At 41.0% G+C, this 12,626-nt stretch overlaps 1 protein-coding gene across 2 annotated transcripts; it reads left to right on the top strand.

Moving 5' to 3' along the window:
- The first annotated feature begins 1,390 nt into the window (after positions 1–1,390).
- Positions 1,391–12,342, top strand: lins1 (lines homolog 1). Of its 2 annotated transcripts, none has more exons than XM_039794581.1 (6): positions 1,391–1,864; positions 1,970–2,059; positions 3,482–3,614; positions 5,181–5,786; positions 7,624–7,810; positions 11,406–12,342. In XM_039794581.1, exons 1-6 carry the CDS (start codon positions 1,532–1,534, stop codon positions 12,268–12,270), a joined length of 2,214 nt encoding a protein of 737 aa, XP_039650515.1. In that variant the 5' UTR covers positions 1,391–1,531; the 3' UTR covers positions 12,271–12,342. The 2 variants fall into 2 exon arrangements, with proteins under 2 accessions (XP_039650515.1, XP_039650517.1); XM_039794583.1 differs by having other exon boundaries at positions 7,627–7,810.
- The last annotated feature ends 284 nt before the right edge of the window (positions 12,343–12,626 follow it).

Genomic DNA, 12,626 nt, shown 5'->3' on the forward strand with positions numbered 1-12,626 from the left:
TTACCGAAAAAACTGAACTGCCGACTCCTTTGAGTGTCTTGTCGTACAACCGAACACTGAACAAGACATTATTAGGCGACCACAGTCGACCAACTGTCACAGTCACTACGACAAAAGCGTGGTCAACCCCCAAAATGAAGTTCACGTGCCATGGATAAGCTTTGCTAAACCTCTGTCATGATTGACAGGCCGCAAACTGTCAATTACATCATAACCACACCCTAAAACACCCTCTGCTTTATTTTCGATTTTAAAATCGAGACCATAATTCAAAAAATGAACATCATTCTGTATTGCAGATGACTTAAAACTAGCCATTGAGACCATAAACCCATTATGAAAATGTTTACTGAAGTAATAAATCAAGTGAGAAGTGGGTCACTTTCTCATAGACTTCTACAGAAACCGACCTCCTTTTGCAACCGCACGGGTCGGCCCCTGCTGGAATTCAGATAGAATGTAGGTTTAAGGCACTTAAAAGCATTTGCTAGCATTTCGCCGAACTGGATGCTTTATCCTTTAATATTTACAGTCAATGTTATATACAGCAGAAATAGTGGCAGCCATCATTGCATTACACTGGGTTGAAGAGGTCAGACTTGATAGGGTGGTATTATGTACAGACTCTGTCATAAAAAGCATACAGTCAATGACATCTGTCAGAGAAGACCTACTTATAGAACTTCATCACTGTTTGCTAAGATTACATTGGGGTGGCATAGATGTTCAGTTTTGTTGGGTGCCAGCACATAAGGGGGTAAAAGGGAGCAAAGGTGCAGACACACTAGCTAAAGAGGCATTAGTAAAGGAAATAACAGTTCCAATTCCACTAGGAAAAGGTGAAGGAAAAGCTGTGGTTCCGAAGAAAGGAATTGAAATATGGCAGAAATGGTGGGAGGAAGACCGAAAAGGAAGGGGATATTATAAAATACAAGTATAAAGAATTATACGGAAAGGACCAGGAGGGAGAAAATTATAATGACAAGACTCAGGGTGGATCACACAGGACTGAATGGCACCTTGTTTTAATGGGGAAAAGCAATAGTAAAAACTGTGAAAACTGTGGGGTTAAAGAAAATGCTGAACATGTCATATTGTAGCCTACTGCACATTGAATGAAGTGGAAAGACGGGTGTTTAAAGATAGGGTTCAGAAGGCAGGGCGGGAGTGTAATCTGATATGGATACTGAGATCAGAAGGAGAGGGAGAGGAGATAAGAATCACCAGAAAGGCACTAATTAAAATTTTTAAAAGACACAGGTTGATGAGTAGAATTTAAGATAATTGTAAAATGACATGACGTTACACACTCCTGTACAGTAGGTGGCGGTATGCACATAAACGTTGTTTGCAATCCGCCATTAAATGAAAGAAGAAGAAGAAGAAGAAGAAGAAGAGCAGCTGCAGCAGCAGCAGCAGCAGCAGCAGTAGCCGCCGCCACAACACCATAGACAGTATATGACTTTAACTACTGTTGTTTAATTACTATTAATAGTAACAGTCTGTGGTTTCACACGGAAGAGGCAGAACCATGGAACACTCAGCGAGCTGCAGAGACCTCTCCACCATGAGAGAGCGCTTTGACTGTCTGACAGAGGCGTACGCATGTTTTCTGATGGGAACATGCCCCAGCCAATGTGTGGCCTGCGTGATATTTTCCGGACTGGTCCCCGGCGAGGTCAGAGAGTGTGCTCCTTCCGAGAATCGCCGTGTGAACAGCGCGGAGCTGAGCTACATCAGTGTGACTCTGGTGGAGAAGATTACCTCCAACCTGACGTCTCGCAGCCTGTCTCCAGCAGTCACCTTATACTGCGTGGAGATGCTGACGGTGTTGTTTCAAGACATGGATCTCATGTCACTACTTGTAAGTGCCCCACTCCTCCTCAGGCTGACTACAAAAACACACAAATACATTTTAACACCGTACGTGGTTTCTACAGTGATATCTTAAAAGAGCACTATTCCACAGATGCAGCAGTTCCAGGCTGAGGACCAGATTATCTCACACCTGGCTGCAAAGACTGTATCAACGTGGGTGCTCTATCAGCTCCACAAATCTGTGAGTTCCCACGGCTGCAGTCCAGATTTTAAGAAACACTGACGTTTTAGCAAAGTTTGCTTAGAAAACTTCTTCAATTCAGCTTTATTTCAGACACACATACCATATCAGTATAAAAGTATGTAAAACACAACAACACAGACCAGACAAAAAGTTCTATACATTTAAGTTCATAAGTGATCAAAACACATACAGACATTTGTTCCAATGTTTCCATAATACCTTGTGTCACTCTGTGCGGGGTCAGTTAAAGCCATTATAATTACATTTACACAAACTATAATACATAGCATTCCTCAATACAGCATGAAAGGTGGGAACATTACTAGTCACAAACGTTCATTTACTTCATACGCAATCTGTCTCTTTTGTTTCAAACTTTTTTACTGGTAAACTTTCTTTAACCACACCAAATTAACACTCATATAATCTCCCTTTTAGAAAAGTATAGGAAAGTATGAGCTCTGTACATGCCATATCAATAAGTTATTCAGTGTTTCTTGTCATAGAAAAATGCCTTAAATAAATGACAGTGTCAGTGAGCAATGATGATGCAAAGAGTTTGGCCTAAAAGCTGCTGTACAAATTTAGAATAGAAAGGCCAACAGGTCAGGAGAAGAAGAAGAAGTGGTAGGGTTTAGATGTAAATATTACTTGACCAATACTAGCTTTATATTGAATCTGACATATTGTACTAATAAAAAAAATAAACGTCCTCTCACTTTCAACTGCTTTTATTTTCAGCCAAGTTAACATGCGTAAAACTTTGTATAAACATAAAAAAATTAAACTACTAAGAAATAAACTGAACAATGTTTCACAGACATGTGACTAACAAATGGAAAAATGTGTCCCTGAACAAAGGATGGTCAAAATCAAAAGTCACAGTCAGTATGTGGTGTGGCCACCAGCTACATTAAGTACTGCAGTGCATCTCCTCCTCATGGACTACATCAGGTTTGCCAGTTTTTGTTGTGAGATGTTACCCTACTCTTCCACCAAGGCACCTGAAAGTTCCTGGACATGTCTGGGGGGCATGGTTCTCGCCCTTACCCTTCGATCCAACAGGTCCCAGATGTGCTGGGATTGAGAGCCGGGCTCTTCGCTGGCCATGGCAGAACACTAACTTTCCTGTCTTGCAGGAAATCACACACAAATCATCTTCCCTGTCTTCCACCGTTCTGCAACTTTTGATTTTGACCATCCTTTGTTCAGGGACACATTTTTCCATTTCTTTTAGTCACATGTCTGTTAAACGTTCAGTTTATTTCTTAGTAGTTGAATTTTTTTATGTTCATACAAAGTTTTACGCATGTTAAGTTGGCTGAAAATAAAAGCAGTTGAAAGTGAGAGGACGTTTCTTTTTTTGCTGAGTTTATGTTCCAACATTATATGTGTATGATATGGACTTTGATTTCTCAGGGTACAGTCAGTCCTGTCTGGCAGAAGAAGTGTGTGCAGGCATTTTACATCTCACTCCCCGGTCCCGAATTGGACACATGTCTGTGGTCACTGAATGAAGTCTTAAAACAACTTCTTAAAGGAGCTCATCGAGGTAAAACCTGTTAGTTTTTTTCCATTCACACTGTGAGCAGAAGCTCTGTTCATTTACAGGGTTTCTGCGGGGTCTTAAAAAGTCAAAGTCAAAATTGTAGGCCTTAAAAAGTCTTACATTTTAATAATTTTAAACAGGTCTTAATTTTCCTACGTCATTAGTAACGCTACCTCTAATGCTCATTGAAATATTCCTGCAGTGCTTTAGAATGTTGTTGTTGTTGTTGTAATTGTTTCAGTCGCTAGTCCAAATATAATTTGCTGTATTACAACTACAAATGAGACCAACATGCAACTTATATTGCAGCCGATCTAGACACCAGTCCTATAATGCCAATGAGGAAATCGGGGAATTGCTTGAGACAATGTTTTTGGATTACAAAATTTTTCAAGAGTTGTGATATAGGTCTTAAATTTAATTCATAATGGTCTTTAAAAAGTCTTAAATATGACTTGGTGAAACCTGTAGAAACCCTGATTTAGCTTAAACCTGTGACGGCCAAACTCTGCTGATGTGTGAACTCTTATAAACCTTGTTGGTCACAGCAGAACTTCATGCTCATCAGCCAGCTCACATATTCTCTGCTTTTTGTTTCCCTGATCCAGGACCGTCATACTGTGCATCACTGTCTTTGTTATCTCCCAAACCTAGGACACTGAGTGGCTCATAAAATGTGCTACAGGAAAGTTTGTGAAAATACAAACTATAGCCCGGCCAATACTGGATTATTAAGGCAAATACCGATAGATAGAGCCCATGCCAAGTAACCGCAGAAGTGAAATTGCCAAAAAATATCTTTACAAAAATAAAATAACCATAATGGTATATCAGATGATATTCATTCCTTTATGTTAACGCATAACAAACAGTGGTGGAAGAAGTATTCAGATCCTTTACTTAATTAATAGTGCTAATAACACAATGTAAAAATACTCTGTTACAAGTAAAAGTCCTGCTTTGGTAAGTATCATCAAGAAAATGTGCTTAAAGTATTAAAAGTAAAATACAGATAAATCCCCCCATTTTAGAAACTGGAAACTATCCAGACAGTTCTGTCAATTAACTGTCAACTTCCGGAATTGCTCAGGTGCCGCCGGAAATTCCTGTGGATGTCACTCTTTTCAGGCGGTTATCCGCTACTTTTCATTTTCTTTGTGTTGGAATTTTAAACTGGATTTATGAGGACTATGGTTTACTGCTCCTCAGATCACTGCAGGGTAAATCCAGAGAGATAGCTAGACTATCTGTCCAATCTGAATTTTCTGTTTCAACTTTTGGACATACACGTTCCACCAAAACAAGTTCCTTCCCGAGGCTATTTTGCAGCGGCACCGTGGCTCTGCTCAGCACTTAGCACCGCCCATGAAGATTGTGACTGGTTTAAAGAAATGCCAATAAACCAGGGCACGTTTTTCTCCCATCCCAAAATGCTGTGTGGACTAGCCAGACCCTCCTCGGCAGCGCTGTGGAGGAAGGTCTGGCAATGTGAGTCTACTTGCAGTGTGATCTTTGTTTTGTTGTTGTGTCTAATCTCTCATTTTAAATGCATGTATTTTCTTCCATCAGAAATCCTTGGGAAACTTCTGGCAGCTTTTGACTCCAGCCTAAGTACTCTATGTTCAAAGTTTCTCCCTAAGGAGAGAGACAAGACAACGCAGTGTTTGGTGGATCTTCCCAGCAGCAGCAGCGGACGCTGGGGAACAACCTTCTGCCTCCTGCTGGACCTGCTGGAGCTGCTGACTGCATGCAGTGTGATATGTGGAGCTGGCATCTGTCTGGAGAGTCCGAGAATGACCTATGTTCACTCCTCAGCGCTCCTGATGACAATCAGCTGCTCCTCAGAGTATTTTGTCAAAAAGCGAGCGCTGCTGCTTCTGAAGAGAGCCGTTCTTCAGAAGGCCGGAGAGGATTGGTCTTTAGGAGAAGTGCTGCTCACTGGGCTGAAACACAAGCACTTCGACGCGGATATGAGTGTGCTGTCTCAGAGTGTGTTAACAGCCATGGCTACTGATTGGTTACACAGTGTTCAAGTGGAGTCTTCCTCATTCTTTGGGGGGACCAGATGCATCAGAGGGAAAGAAGGTCAGAAACCAGACTGTGTGATGCTGAGAGCTGTCAGCCTGCTTCTTCTCAAGTCCATGGAGCTTCACATACAAACAGCTGGGGGAACAGGTGAGAATCCAGTAGGGCTGCAACTAGTCTATATCCATGACGTTCCACTTCCGGGATTGCTCCGGTGCTGCTCTTTTCGGCCAATGTCCGTTAGCTTCCGCTTTCTTTGTGTTGTAATTCTAAACTCCGGTGGATTTATGAGTACTATGGTTAACTGCTTCTCAGATCTCTGCAGGGTAACTCCAGACAGCCAGCTAGACTATCTGTCCAATCTAAGTTTTCAGTTGAACGACTAAAACATCCTGTGAATGAACACGTTCCATCAAAAACTTTCCTTCCTGAGGCTATTTTGCAGAGGTACCGTGGCTCCGTCCGGCGCTTTGAAACGATTGTTTATTAGCATTTTGTTAAACCAATCACAGAGCATATATTTCTCACATCCCGGAATGCTGTGTGGACTAGCCAGACAGGAAGGTCTGGCAATGCGAGACTAGGATGTAACTAAAGATTAATTTCATTGTTGATTATTTTCTCGATTAATCGATTAGTTGTTTGGTCTATAAACTGACAGAAAATGGTGAAAAATGTGGTTCAGTGTTTCCCAAAAGCCCAAGAAGAAGAAGTCTTGTTTTGTCCACAACTCAAAGATATTTAGTTTACTGTCACAGAGGAGTGAAGAAACCTAGAAAATATTCACATTTAACAAGCTCCAATCAGAGAATTCTTACTTTTTTCATAAATGACTCAAACCAATTATTCGATTATCAAAATAGTTGGTAATTAATGTAATAATTGACAACTAATCGATTAATCTTTCGCAGCTCTAGAATCCATGATAAAAATCACAACACTGGTACACATACAGTATATATTGTATGTATTGTTTATTTTTTGGATTGATGTCACATGATAAAAGTTTGAAGGAGTTGGTGCTAGGTTTAAAGTGAACTTTAAACTTATGCAATTTAGGGCTGTAGCGAATACCATTTTTTTTTTTTTTTTTAGCTTCGAAGCTTCGGTACTTAGCAACAGCGAATAGCTGGACTGTCTGACGAGTGACGACCGACGCAGTGTTGGTGAATGAATGCTCAGCCAGCTGGTGCCTCACTAGAGTATTAGCGTTATGAACTGTCGTACTATCTCTACCTTTAGCAAATCACCTGAAAACAACACCAGGCTGCTACAGTATAACCTTACAGACCTCTACACACATCAGACAGCTCACTGTAACTTAACTATTCTCCATTCCTGTCTGAGATGGACGACATAGTGCTGCATAAATTAGCTTGCAGCTACCGGCTTAATACCAACAAAACACAACATTTTTTTGAACAACAACACGTTTTTAAAAAACAACGGATATTAAAATTTAAAATCGAATACCTACCTTTCAAACGAATATTCAAATATTCGGCTCCAGCCCTAATGCAAAGTGTCAAGACCTTTTACAAACCCCAATTCCAATGAAGTTGGCACGTTATGTAAAACGTAAATAAAAACAGAATACAATGATTTGCAAATCCTTTTCAACCTATATTCAAGTGAATACACTACAAAGACCAGATATTTAATTTTCAACAACCAGACTCTGATAAATGATGATCGGTGAGCTTTCACAGCCGTGGGGACGCGGTGTTCTACGGTTTAGTAGTACAGTTAATCCAACGGCAAGACCACCAGCCAAATGCTACTACTAGCAATAGCCTCTGGATAGCCTCTGAGCCTGAAGTCATGCACGTGGTGTGAGACTTCCACAGACTGTTAATATTTACAGTCTATAGCAACTTTACAAGGGGTAGGGGCTGGAGGCCACTGATCTGTGTGCGCTGTAAAAAATACATAATTGATTGGAGAAAAACACTGGGTTATGCTGATACTTGCCTTTGTCATCTCACAGCAGGGGTAGACAGTGCCACCGAGGTTTCTGGGTATCTGCAGAGTCTGTGGGGTTTCCTGAGGCGGTGCAGTGTCCAGCTGACAGAGAACACTCATCGGTGCTGCTGGGTCAGCCTGCTGTTTGGAGAACAGGACGACGACATGATGGAGACCGCCAAAGCTTTGTTTTCCATATTTCTCCATCACAGGTACAACAGTACAATGTGTCATTCATTTTCATCAACAGTATGTATGTCAGTGTTGGGCAAGTTACATCCAAAATGTAATACAATATAGATTACTAATTACTGTAATTTGAGAGTAATTAGTTATATTATATTGCTGAATCTGTCTTAATTTCAGATCTTTGATATTTTGAGAGACTCTAGTCACACTCATTCCGCTCCCCGTTTCCGGGTTAACACTCTACCAATCAGATGGGTCATTTAAGTCCGACAGGCGGGGCGATACATGTCAAATCGGGCCAAAATGAAGGCCGACGGCACGGAACACACCATACAGACTCGAGCCACGGACCTTGCCAGACTGTCCAACAGCCGATTATCGTGTGTGTCAGCGCCTTTACAGTTACCTGCTGGGACACAGATGTTGTCCGTACCGTCTCTGGTTCTGGCTCTAAACACAGGAACAGTGACAGGGCGGCTCGCTTCAACACAGCGTAATAACTCCTGAAAATAATGGGAGTATGTCCATCTTGCAAATGTAGAATCCATCCATGCAGTCATCTCAACCATTGAATTCCAGCAACAGGAAATATTACTCACTGACCTTTTTTCTCTGGTGCCAAAATGTTTCCACGGTGCCGGTGAATTCTTAAAAAAACAATTAATTTCGGGTTAAAATGCGTTGTAACTTGCGTTTTTGAGATTGTAACGGGTATGCAGATGTGTATAAAGTACTAGAGACCCATACTTGAGTAAAAGTACAAGTGCTCTATCAAAAAAGGGACTTGAGTAGAAGTAGAAGTGCTCTTTAAGCATCACACTTAAGTAGAAGTACTAAAGCATTAAAGGGGTGATAGAATGCAAAACCGATTTTACCCTGTCATAGTTGAATAACGACAGTTCGGTGGGTAAATAGGACATACATAGAAGCTCAAAGTCCCACTGACACCTCTTTTATACAATCTCTATTTTAATCATATTTTGAAACGCCGCTGAAAACGCGGGCGATCCCAACAAAGCTGAGTGCGTTTACGCGCAACCATCTCAAAATCGGAACCTTAAGAGAACAGTCACGCCCAATATTTATATATTAGGCTACACAACTGACCTGAGATCAGGTAGTCTTCTGAATCTAGCTAGGTCACGCAGATCTCTGCTATTCCATTACAAAATTCACTTCTGAAACTTTTTTATGGGAGAAATCAACCATATAAAGCTCAAATATGGGGGGCGCTTTACGAAAAAGGATGGCTAATTACAGAATTTTCTCCGACTGTGTGTCGGAGTTTAGTGCCGGTGTTGGTGCTGCCTGGGTTGCTACATCGCCCCCTGACCGCAGTGTCAGCGAGCTGGTTACGCCGCAATCTTTTACCGCAGCCCGCAGGTTCCAGTAAATCTTATAATGGGTATGTGTGTTGAGTTATTTAAACAAACAACTGGGAAATAAACCCTCTTGTCCGCGAGTCTCATTGATAAGAGTCCATCAATGAGAGCTAGCTAGCCTCCTCCTAACTCTGACATTCACAAAAATACATTCAATTGATATCCGAAATCGGAAAAGTGTTAGCTAAGCTTTGTAAGACCTTGAGGAACCTGTAATATTCATGCCGTACGAAATTCAAACTGTAAATATACTTTAGTTATGCGGAAGTGAGCAAGCTGCGATATTTCCCCATTGTAATGAATGGGACATATAGCAAGCAGCTGCTCGTCTCACAAAGACTCCCCGCGTTCATAAAAATGCTTTTAAAATCAAATCGGACACAACGGTTAGCTTTATAAGACATTGGGGATGATGGATGATTTTAATAAGTGCGTGAACAATTCAAACTGTAAATATAATTTAGTTATGGCGAAAGTGTAGCTAGCTAGCTGCGGTATTTCCCAATTGTAATGAATGGGACATATTGCAAGCAGCTGCTCGTCCTACAAAGACGCCTCACGTTCATAAAAATGCCTTAAAATCAAAGTGGCGTGACGAAATTCAAACCGTAAATATATTGTAGTTTTGCCGGCAGCTGGCCGCGGAGCCCCGTAGTGCAGTATCCACAAAGGGTGACTTTGCCCTGGGTATGGAGCCCAGCAGGCTGCCGCTTTCTCGTCAGACTGTGTGGAGCTCCTAAAGTCCGACACGTCTTACAAAATTTGCAATTAGCCATCAAATTTTGTAAAACGGCCCATATTTCAGCTTTATATAGTTGATTTCTCGCTTAAAAAAGTCTCAGAAGTGAATTTGGTAATGAAACATTGCAGTGTCTGGAATATGAGATTCTGTCGCTTCTCTAATGTATGTGTATTGGGGATTCGCTCAACCAATCGGCGCACGTCTCTAATATGTGCGTATGGCAAGTCGCTCAACCAATCAGCGCGCAGCTCATCTAAATATTCATGACCATACCATATTTGGAAGAAAAGCTCTTGTTACAAATAGGGCCAAAACACAGGGATGCATAAGGGCCAGTAAAATATCAACCAGGCCATTTTCAGCCCAACTAATGTTACATACCCCATTAGGAGACCATAAGGAACAGTGTGAAATACCCTATATAATCATTCTATCACCCCTTTAAACATGTTTTGTACTAGTTTATTTTATTTTACTACTCAAGTACTGAAAGTTAAAGTACAAGTATTTTGTTATTTAGTTATTAAAGAAAGCAGTCAAAAGTTTGAATATCATATTGTTTAACAAATTATAGGAATTAACAAATATTAATTATATTAAAAATAACAAATATTAACAAATACTGAAATAAAATGTACAATTATCACACTGTGCAAGTAAAATGAACATCCTCTCCAGCACAGTAACTATTAAAGCCCCAAAAAAACGTATCACACACTAGCTAGTAACGTGTGATGAACAGGAGAGTTAGCAAGCTAGCAAAATACAGATAAACTAGGAGCTTCACATCACAGTGTCAAACGGTTAACATTCAGTACTCAATGCAGACTGAAACAACTCAGGAATAGCTTCATCTGCTGCAACAATAGCTAAATAGAGTACAGACTTACATCGTCTCTGACTTGTGAACGGGCAACCGTAATGAAAAGAAACACGACGTGATCTCTGAGATTTCTTCTTTCTTCTCGTAATTAGCGTACGTAACTAACGTACACACACACTGTAACCTACACAGTCTTCGTAGCGTGAAGAATTCACAACACTAACAAGTAAAGATGCAGCACATAACAAATGTATCGCAGTAAAAGTATTAAACTCATCGAAAATATGCACTCAAGTAAAAGTGGAAGTAGGAGAAGAAAATAATACTCTAGTAGAGTACAGATACAGCCTTTTAGTACTTAAGTACAGAAGTGAAGTAGTTCTACTTCGTTACTATACAGCTCTGCGGGTATGATATTCCCAAAATTGTATTAGTAATGCGTTTCTCCCAACACTAGTTACAGTATAATGTCAGAAAGGGGTGTTCAGCTTACACACAGCTTTTCACAGCACTGTGCCTTGTTGTTTGACACATCAGTTCAGCAACCACTATTGGTGACTGGGTAAAAATTGGACAGATTAGGCAAATAAACCTTAGCACATAATGAAAGACTGAAAACAACACAGGCTGCATCAAGTTTCACTGGGATTCTCTGATGTTTCTCCCTGCAGAATGTGTTCTGGGCTGGATGACTTTGCTGTGTTGGAGGCGGCCTGTGCCTCTGGCTGCAACCCTCACTGCCACTTCCTGCTGCTGCTTCAGAGCATCTCCTTCGACCACAGCATCCTCCTGGACTTCCTCATTTCCATTGAAACCTGCTTCCTGGAGTACTTTGTGCGATACCTCAAGTTCCTGCGAGCAGATTGGCAGGGTTTCACTGCAGCGTGCGGAAGAATCAGCTCGCCACATTTTCATCTCTCACTGCAGCAGTCTGTTACTGCCTTATGTGCTGCTGATACTTTAAAGGTGACGTGCAAAGGTGAGCCAGATCGGGTTAAATTCAGCTCCTGTGCCCAGTCCACAGGTGTAACTTCACAAGTGGGAAGGGTCAGTTTGGCTGCTGGTTTTCACCTGGTAGAGTATGATAGTTCTGACGAGTCTGATCCAGAGAACATGGAGGTATCTCAGGATGAACCAGCGGCGTCTGTATGTGACAAAAGTACATTTAGTGCCTTGGATGTGAAACAAGAGATCAGTGGACCACCAGTACCTATCAGGCAGAAACAATATGAGGCATCTGACTCAACAGGATTACTGAGTCGACCTAACTCCACTCTGGAAAGAAGAGCAGAAGGGCCATCCCTGCTGGTGTTGCAGAGTGAGCAAACATCCGGTCCAAACATGGCGCCTCAGCCGGGACAGGAGGCCTGGGAAACATTAGCCAGAGCAGTCATCTGTATGTCAGAGCTCAGAGAGGTGGTGACCAGGCTGCAGACAAATAAACTCTTCCCATACAACCCATCTTCACTCCTGAAGCTCTTAGCACAAGTAGAGAACTGTTCCAAGCTATCGCATCTCTTACATTTCAATAAATGATAAAGATGTATAATATGTTTTGTGAAGTGGTTTGGAAGCTAAATTAAAATGGTCCAGTGTTTTAAGTTACTAGTTATTTCTCTCAAAAGTAATTGATTTACTTTACTAACTACTGCATTTAAGAGTGACTATTTACAAGGGAATAGAGCTGCACGATATGAGGAAAATATGCGATAACGTTTGTTGAATTTTGCCATATTACTTGCGATAAGTAAACATATTAAAGTGTACTCAGTTCTGCACTTCTGCTGCTTTCAGAATTCTGCTAAAATGCAACAAATTGCTTATTAAATTTAAAACAAATTAAAAAGGTAAAAATTTCCAACATTCTTTTATTAAACATATTGAACATTTAA

The sequence above is a fragment of the Perca fluviatilis genome, chromosome 3 (genome assembly GCF_010015445.1).
Source record: "Perca fluviatilis chromosome 3, GENO_Pfluv_1.0, whole genome shotgun sequence".
Lineage (NCBI taxonomy): Eukaryota > Metazoa > Chordata > Actinopteri > Perciformes > Percidae > Perca > Perca fluviatilis.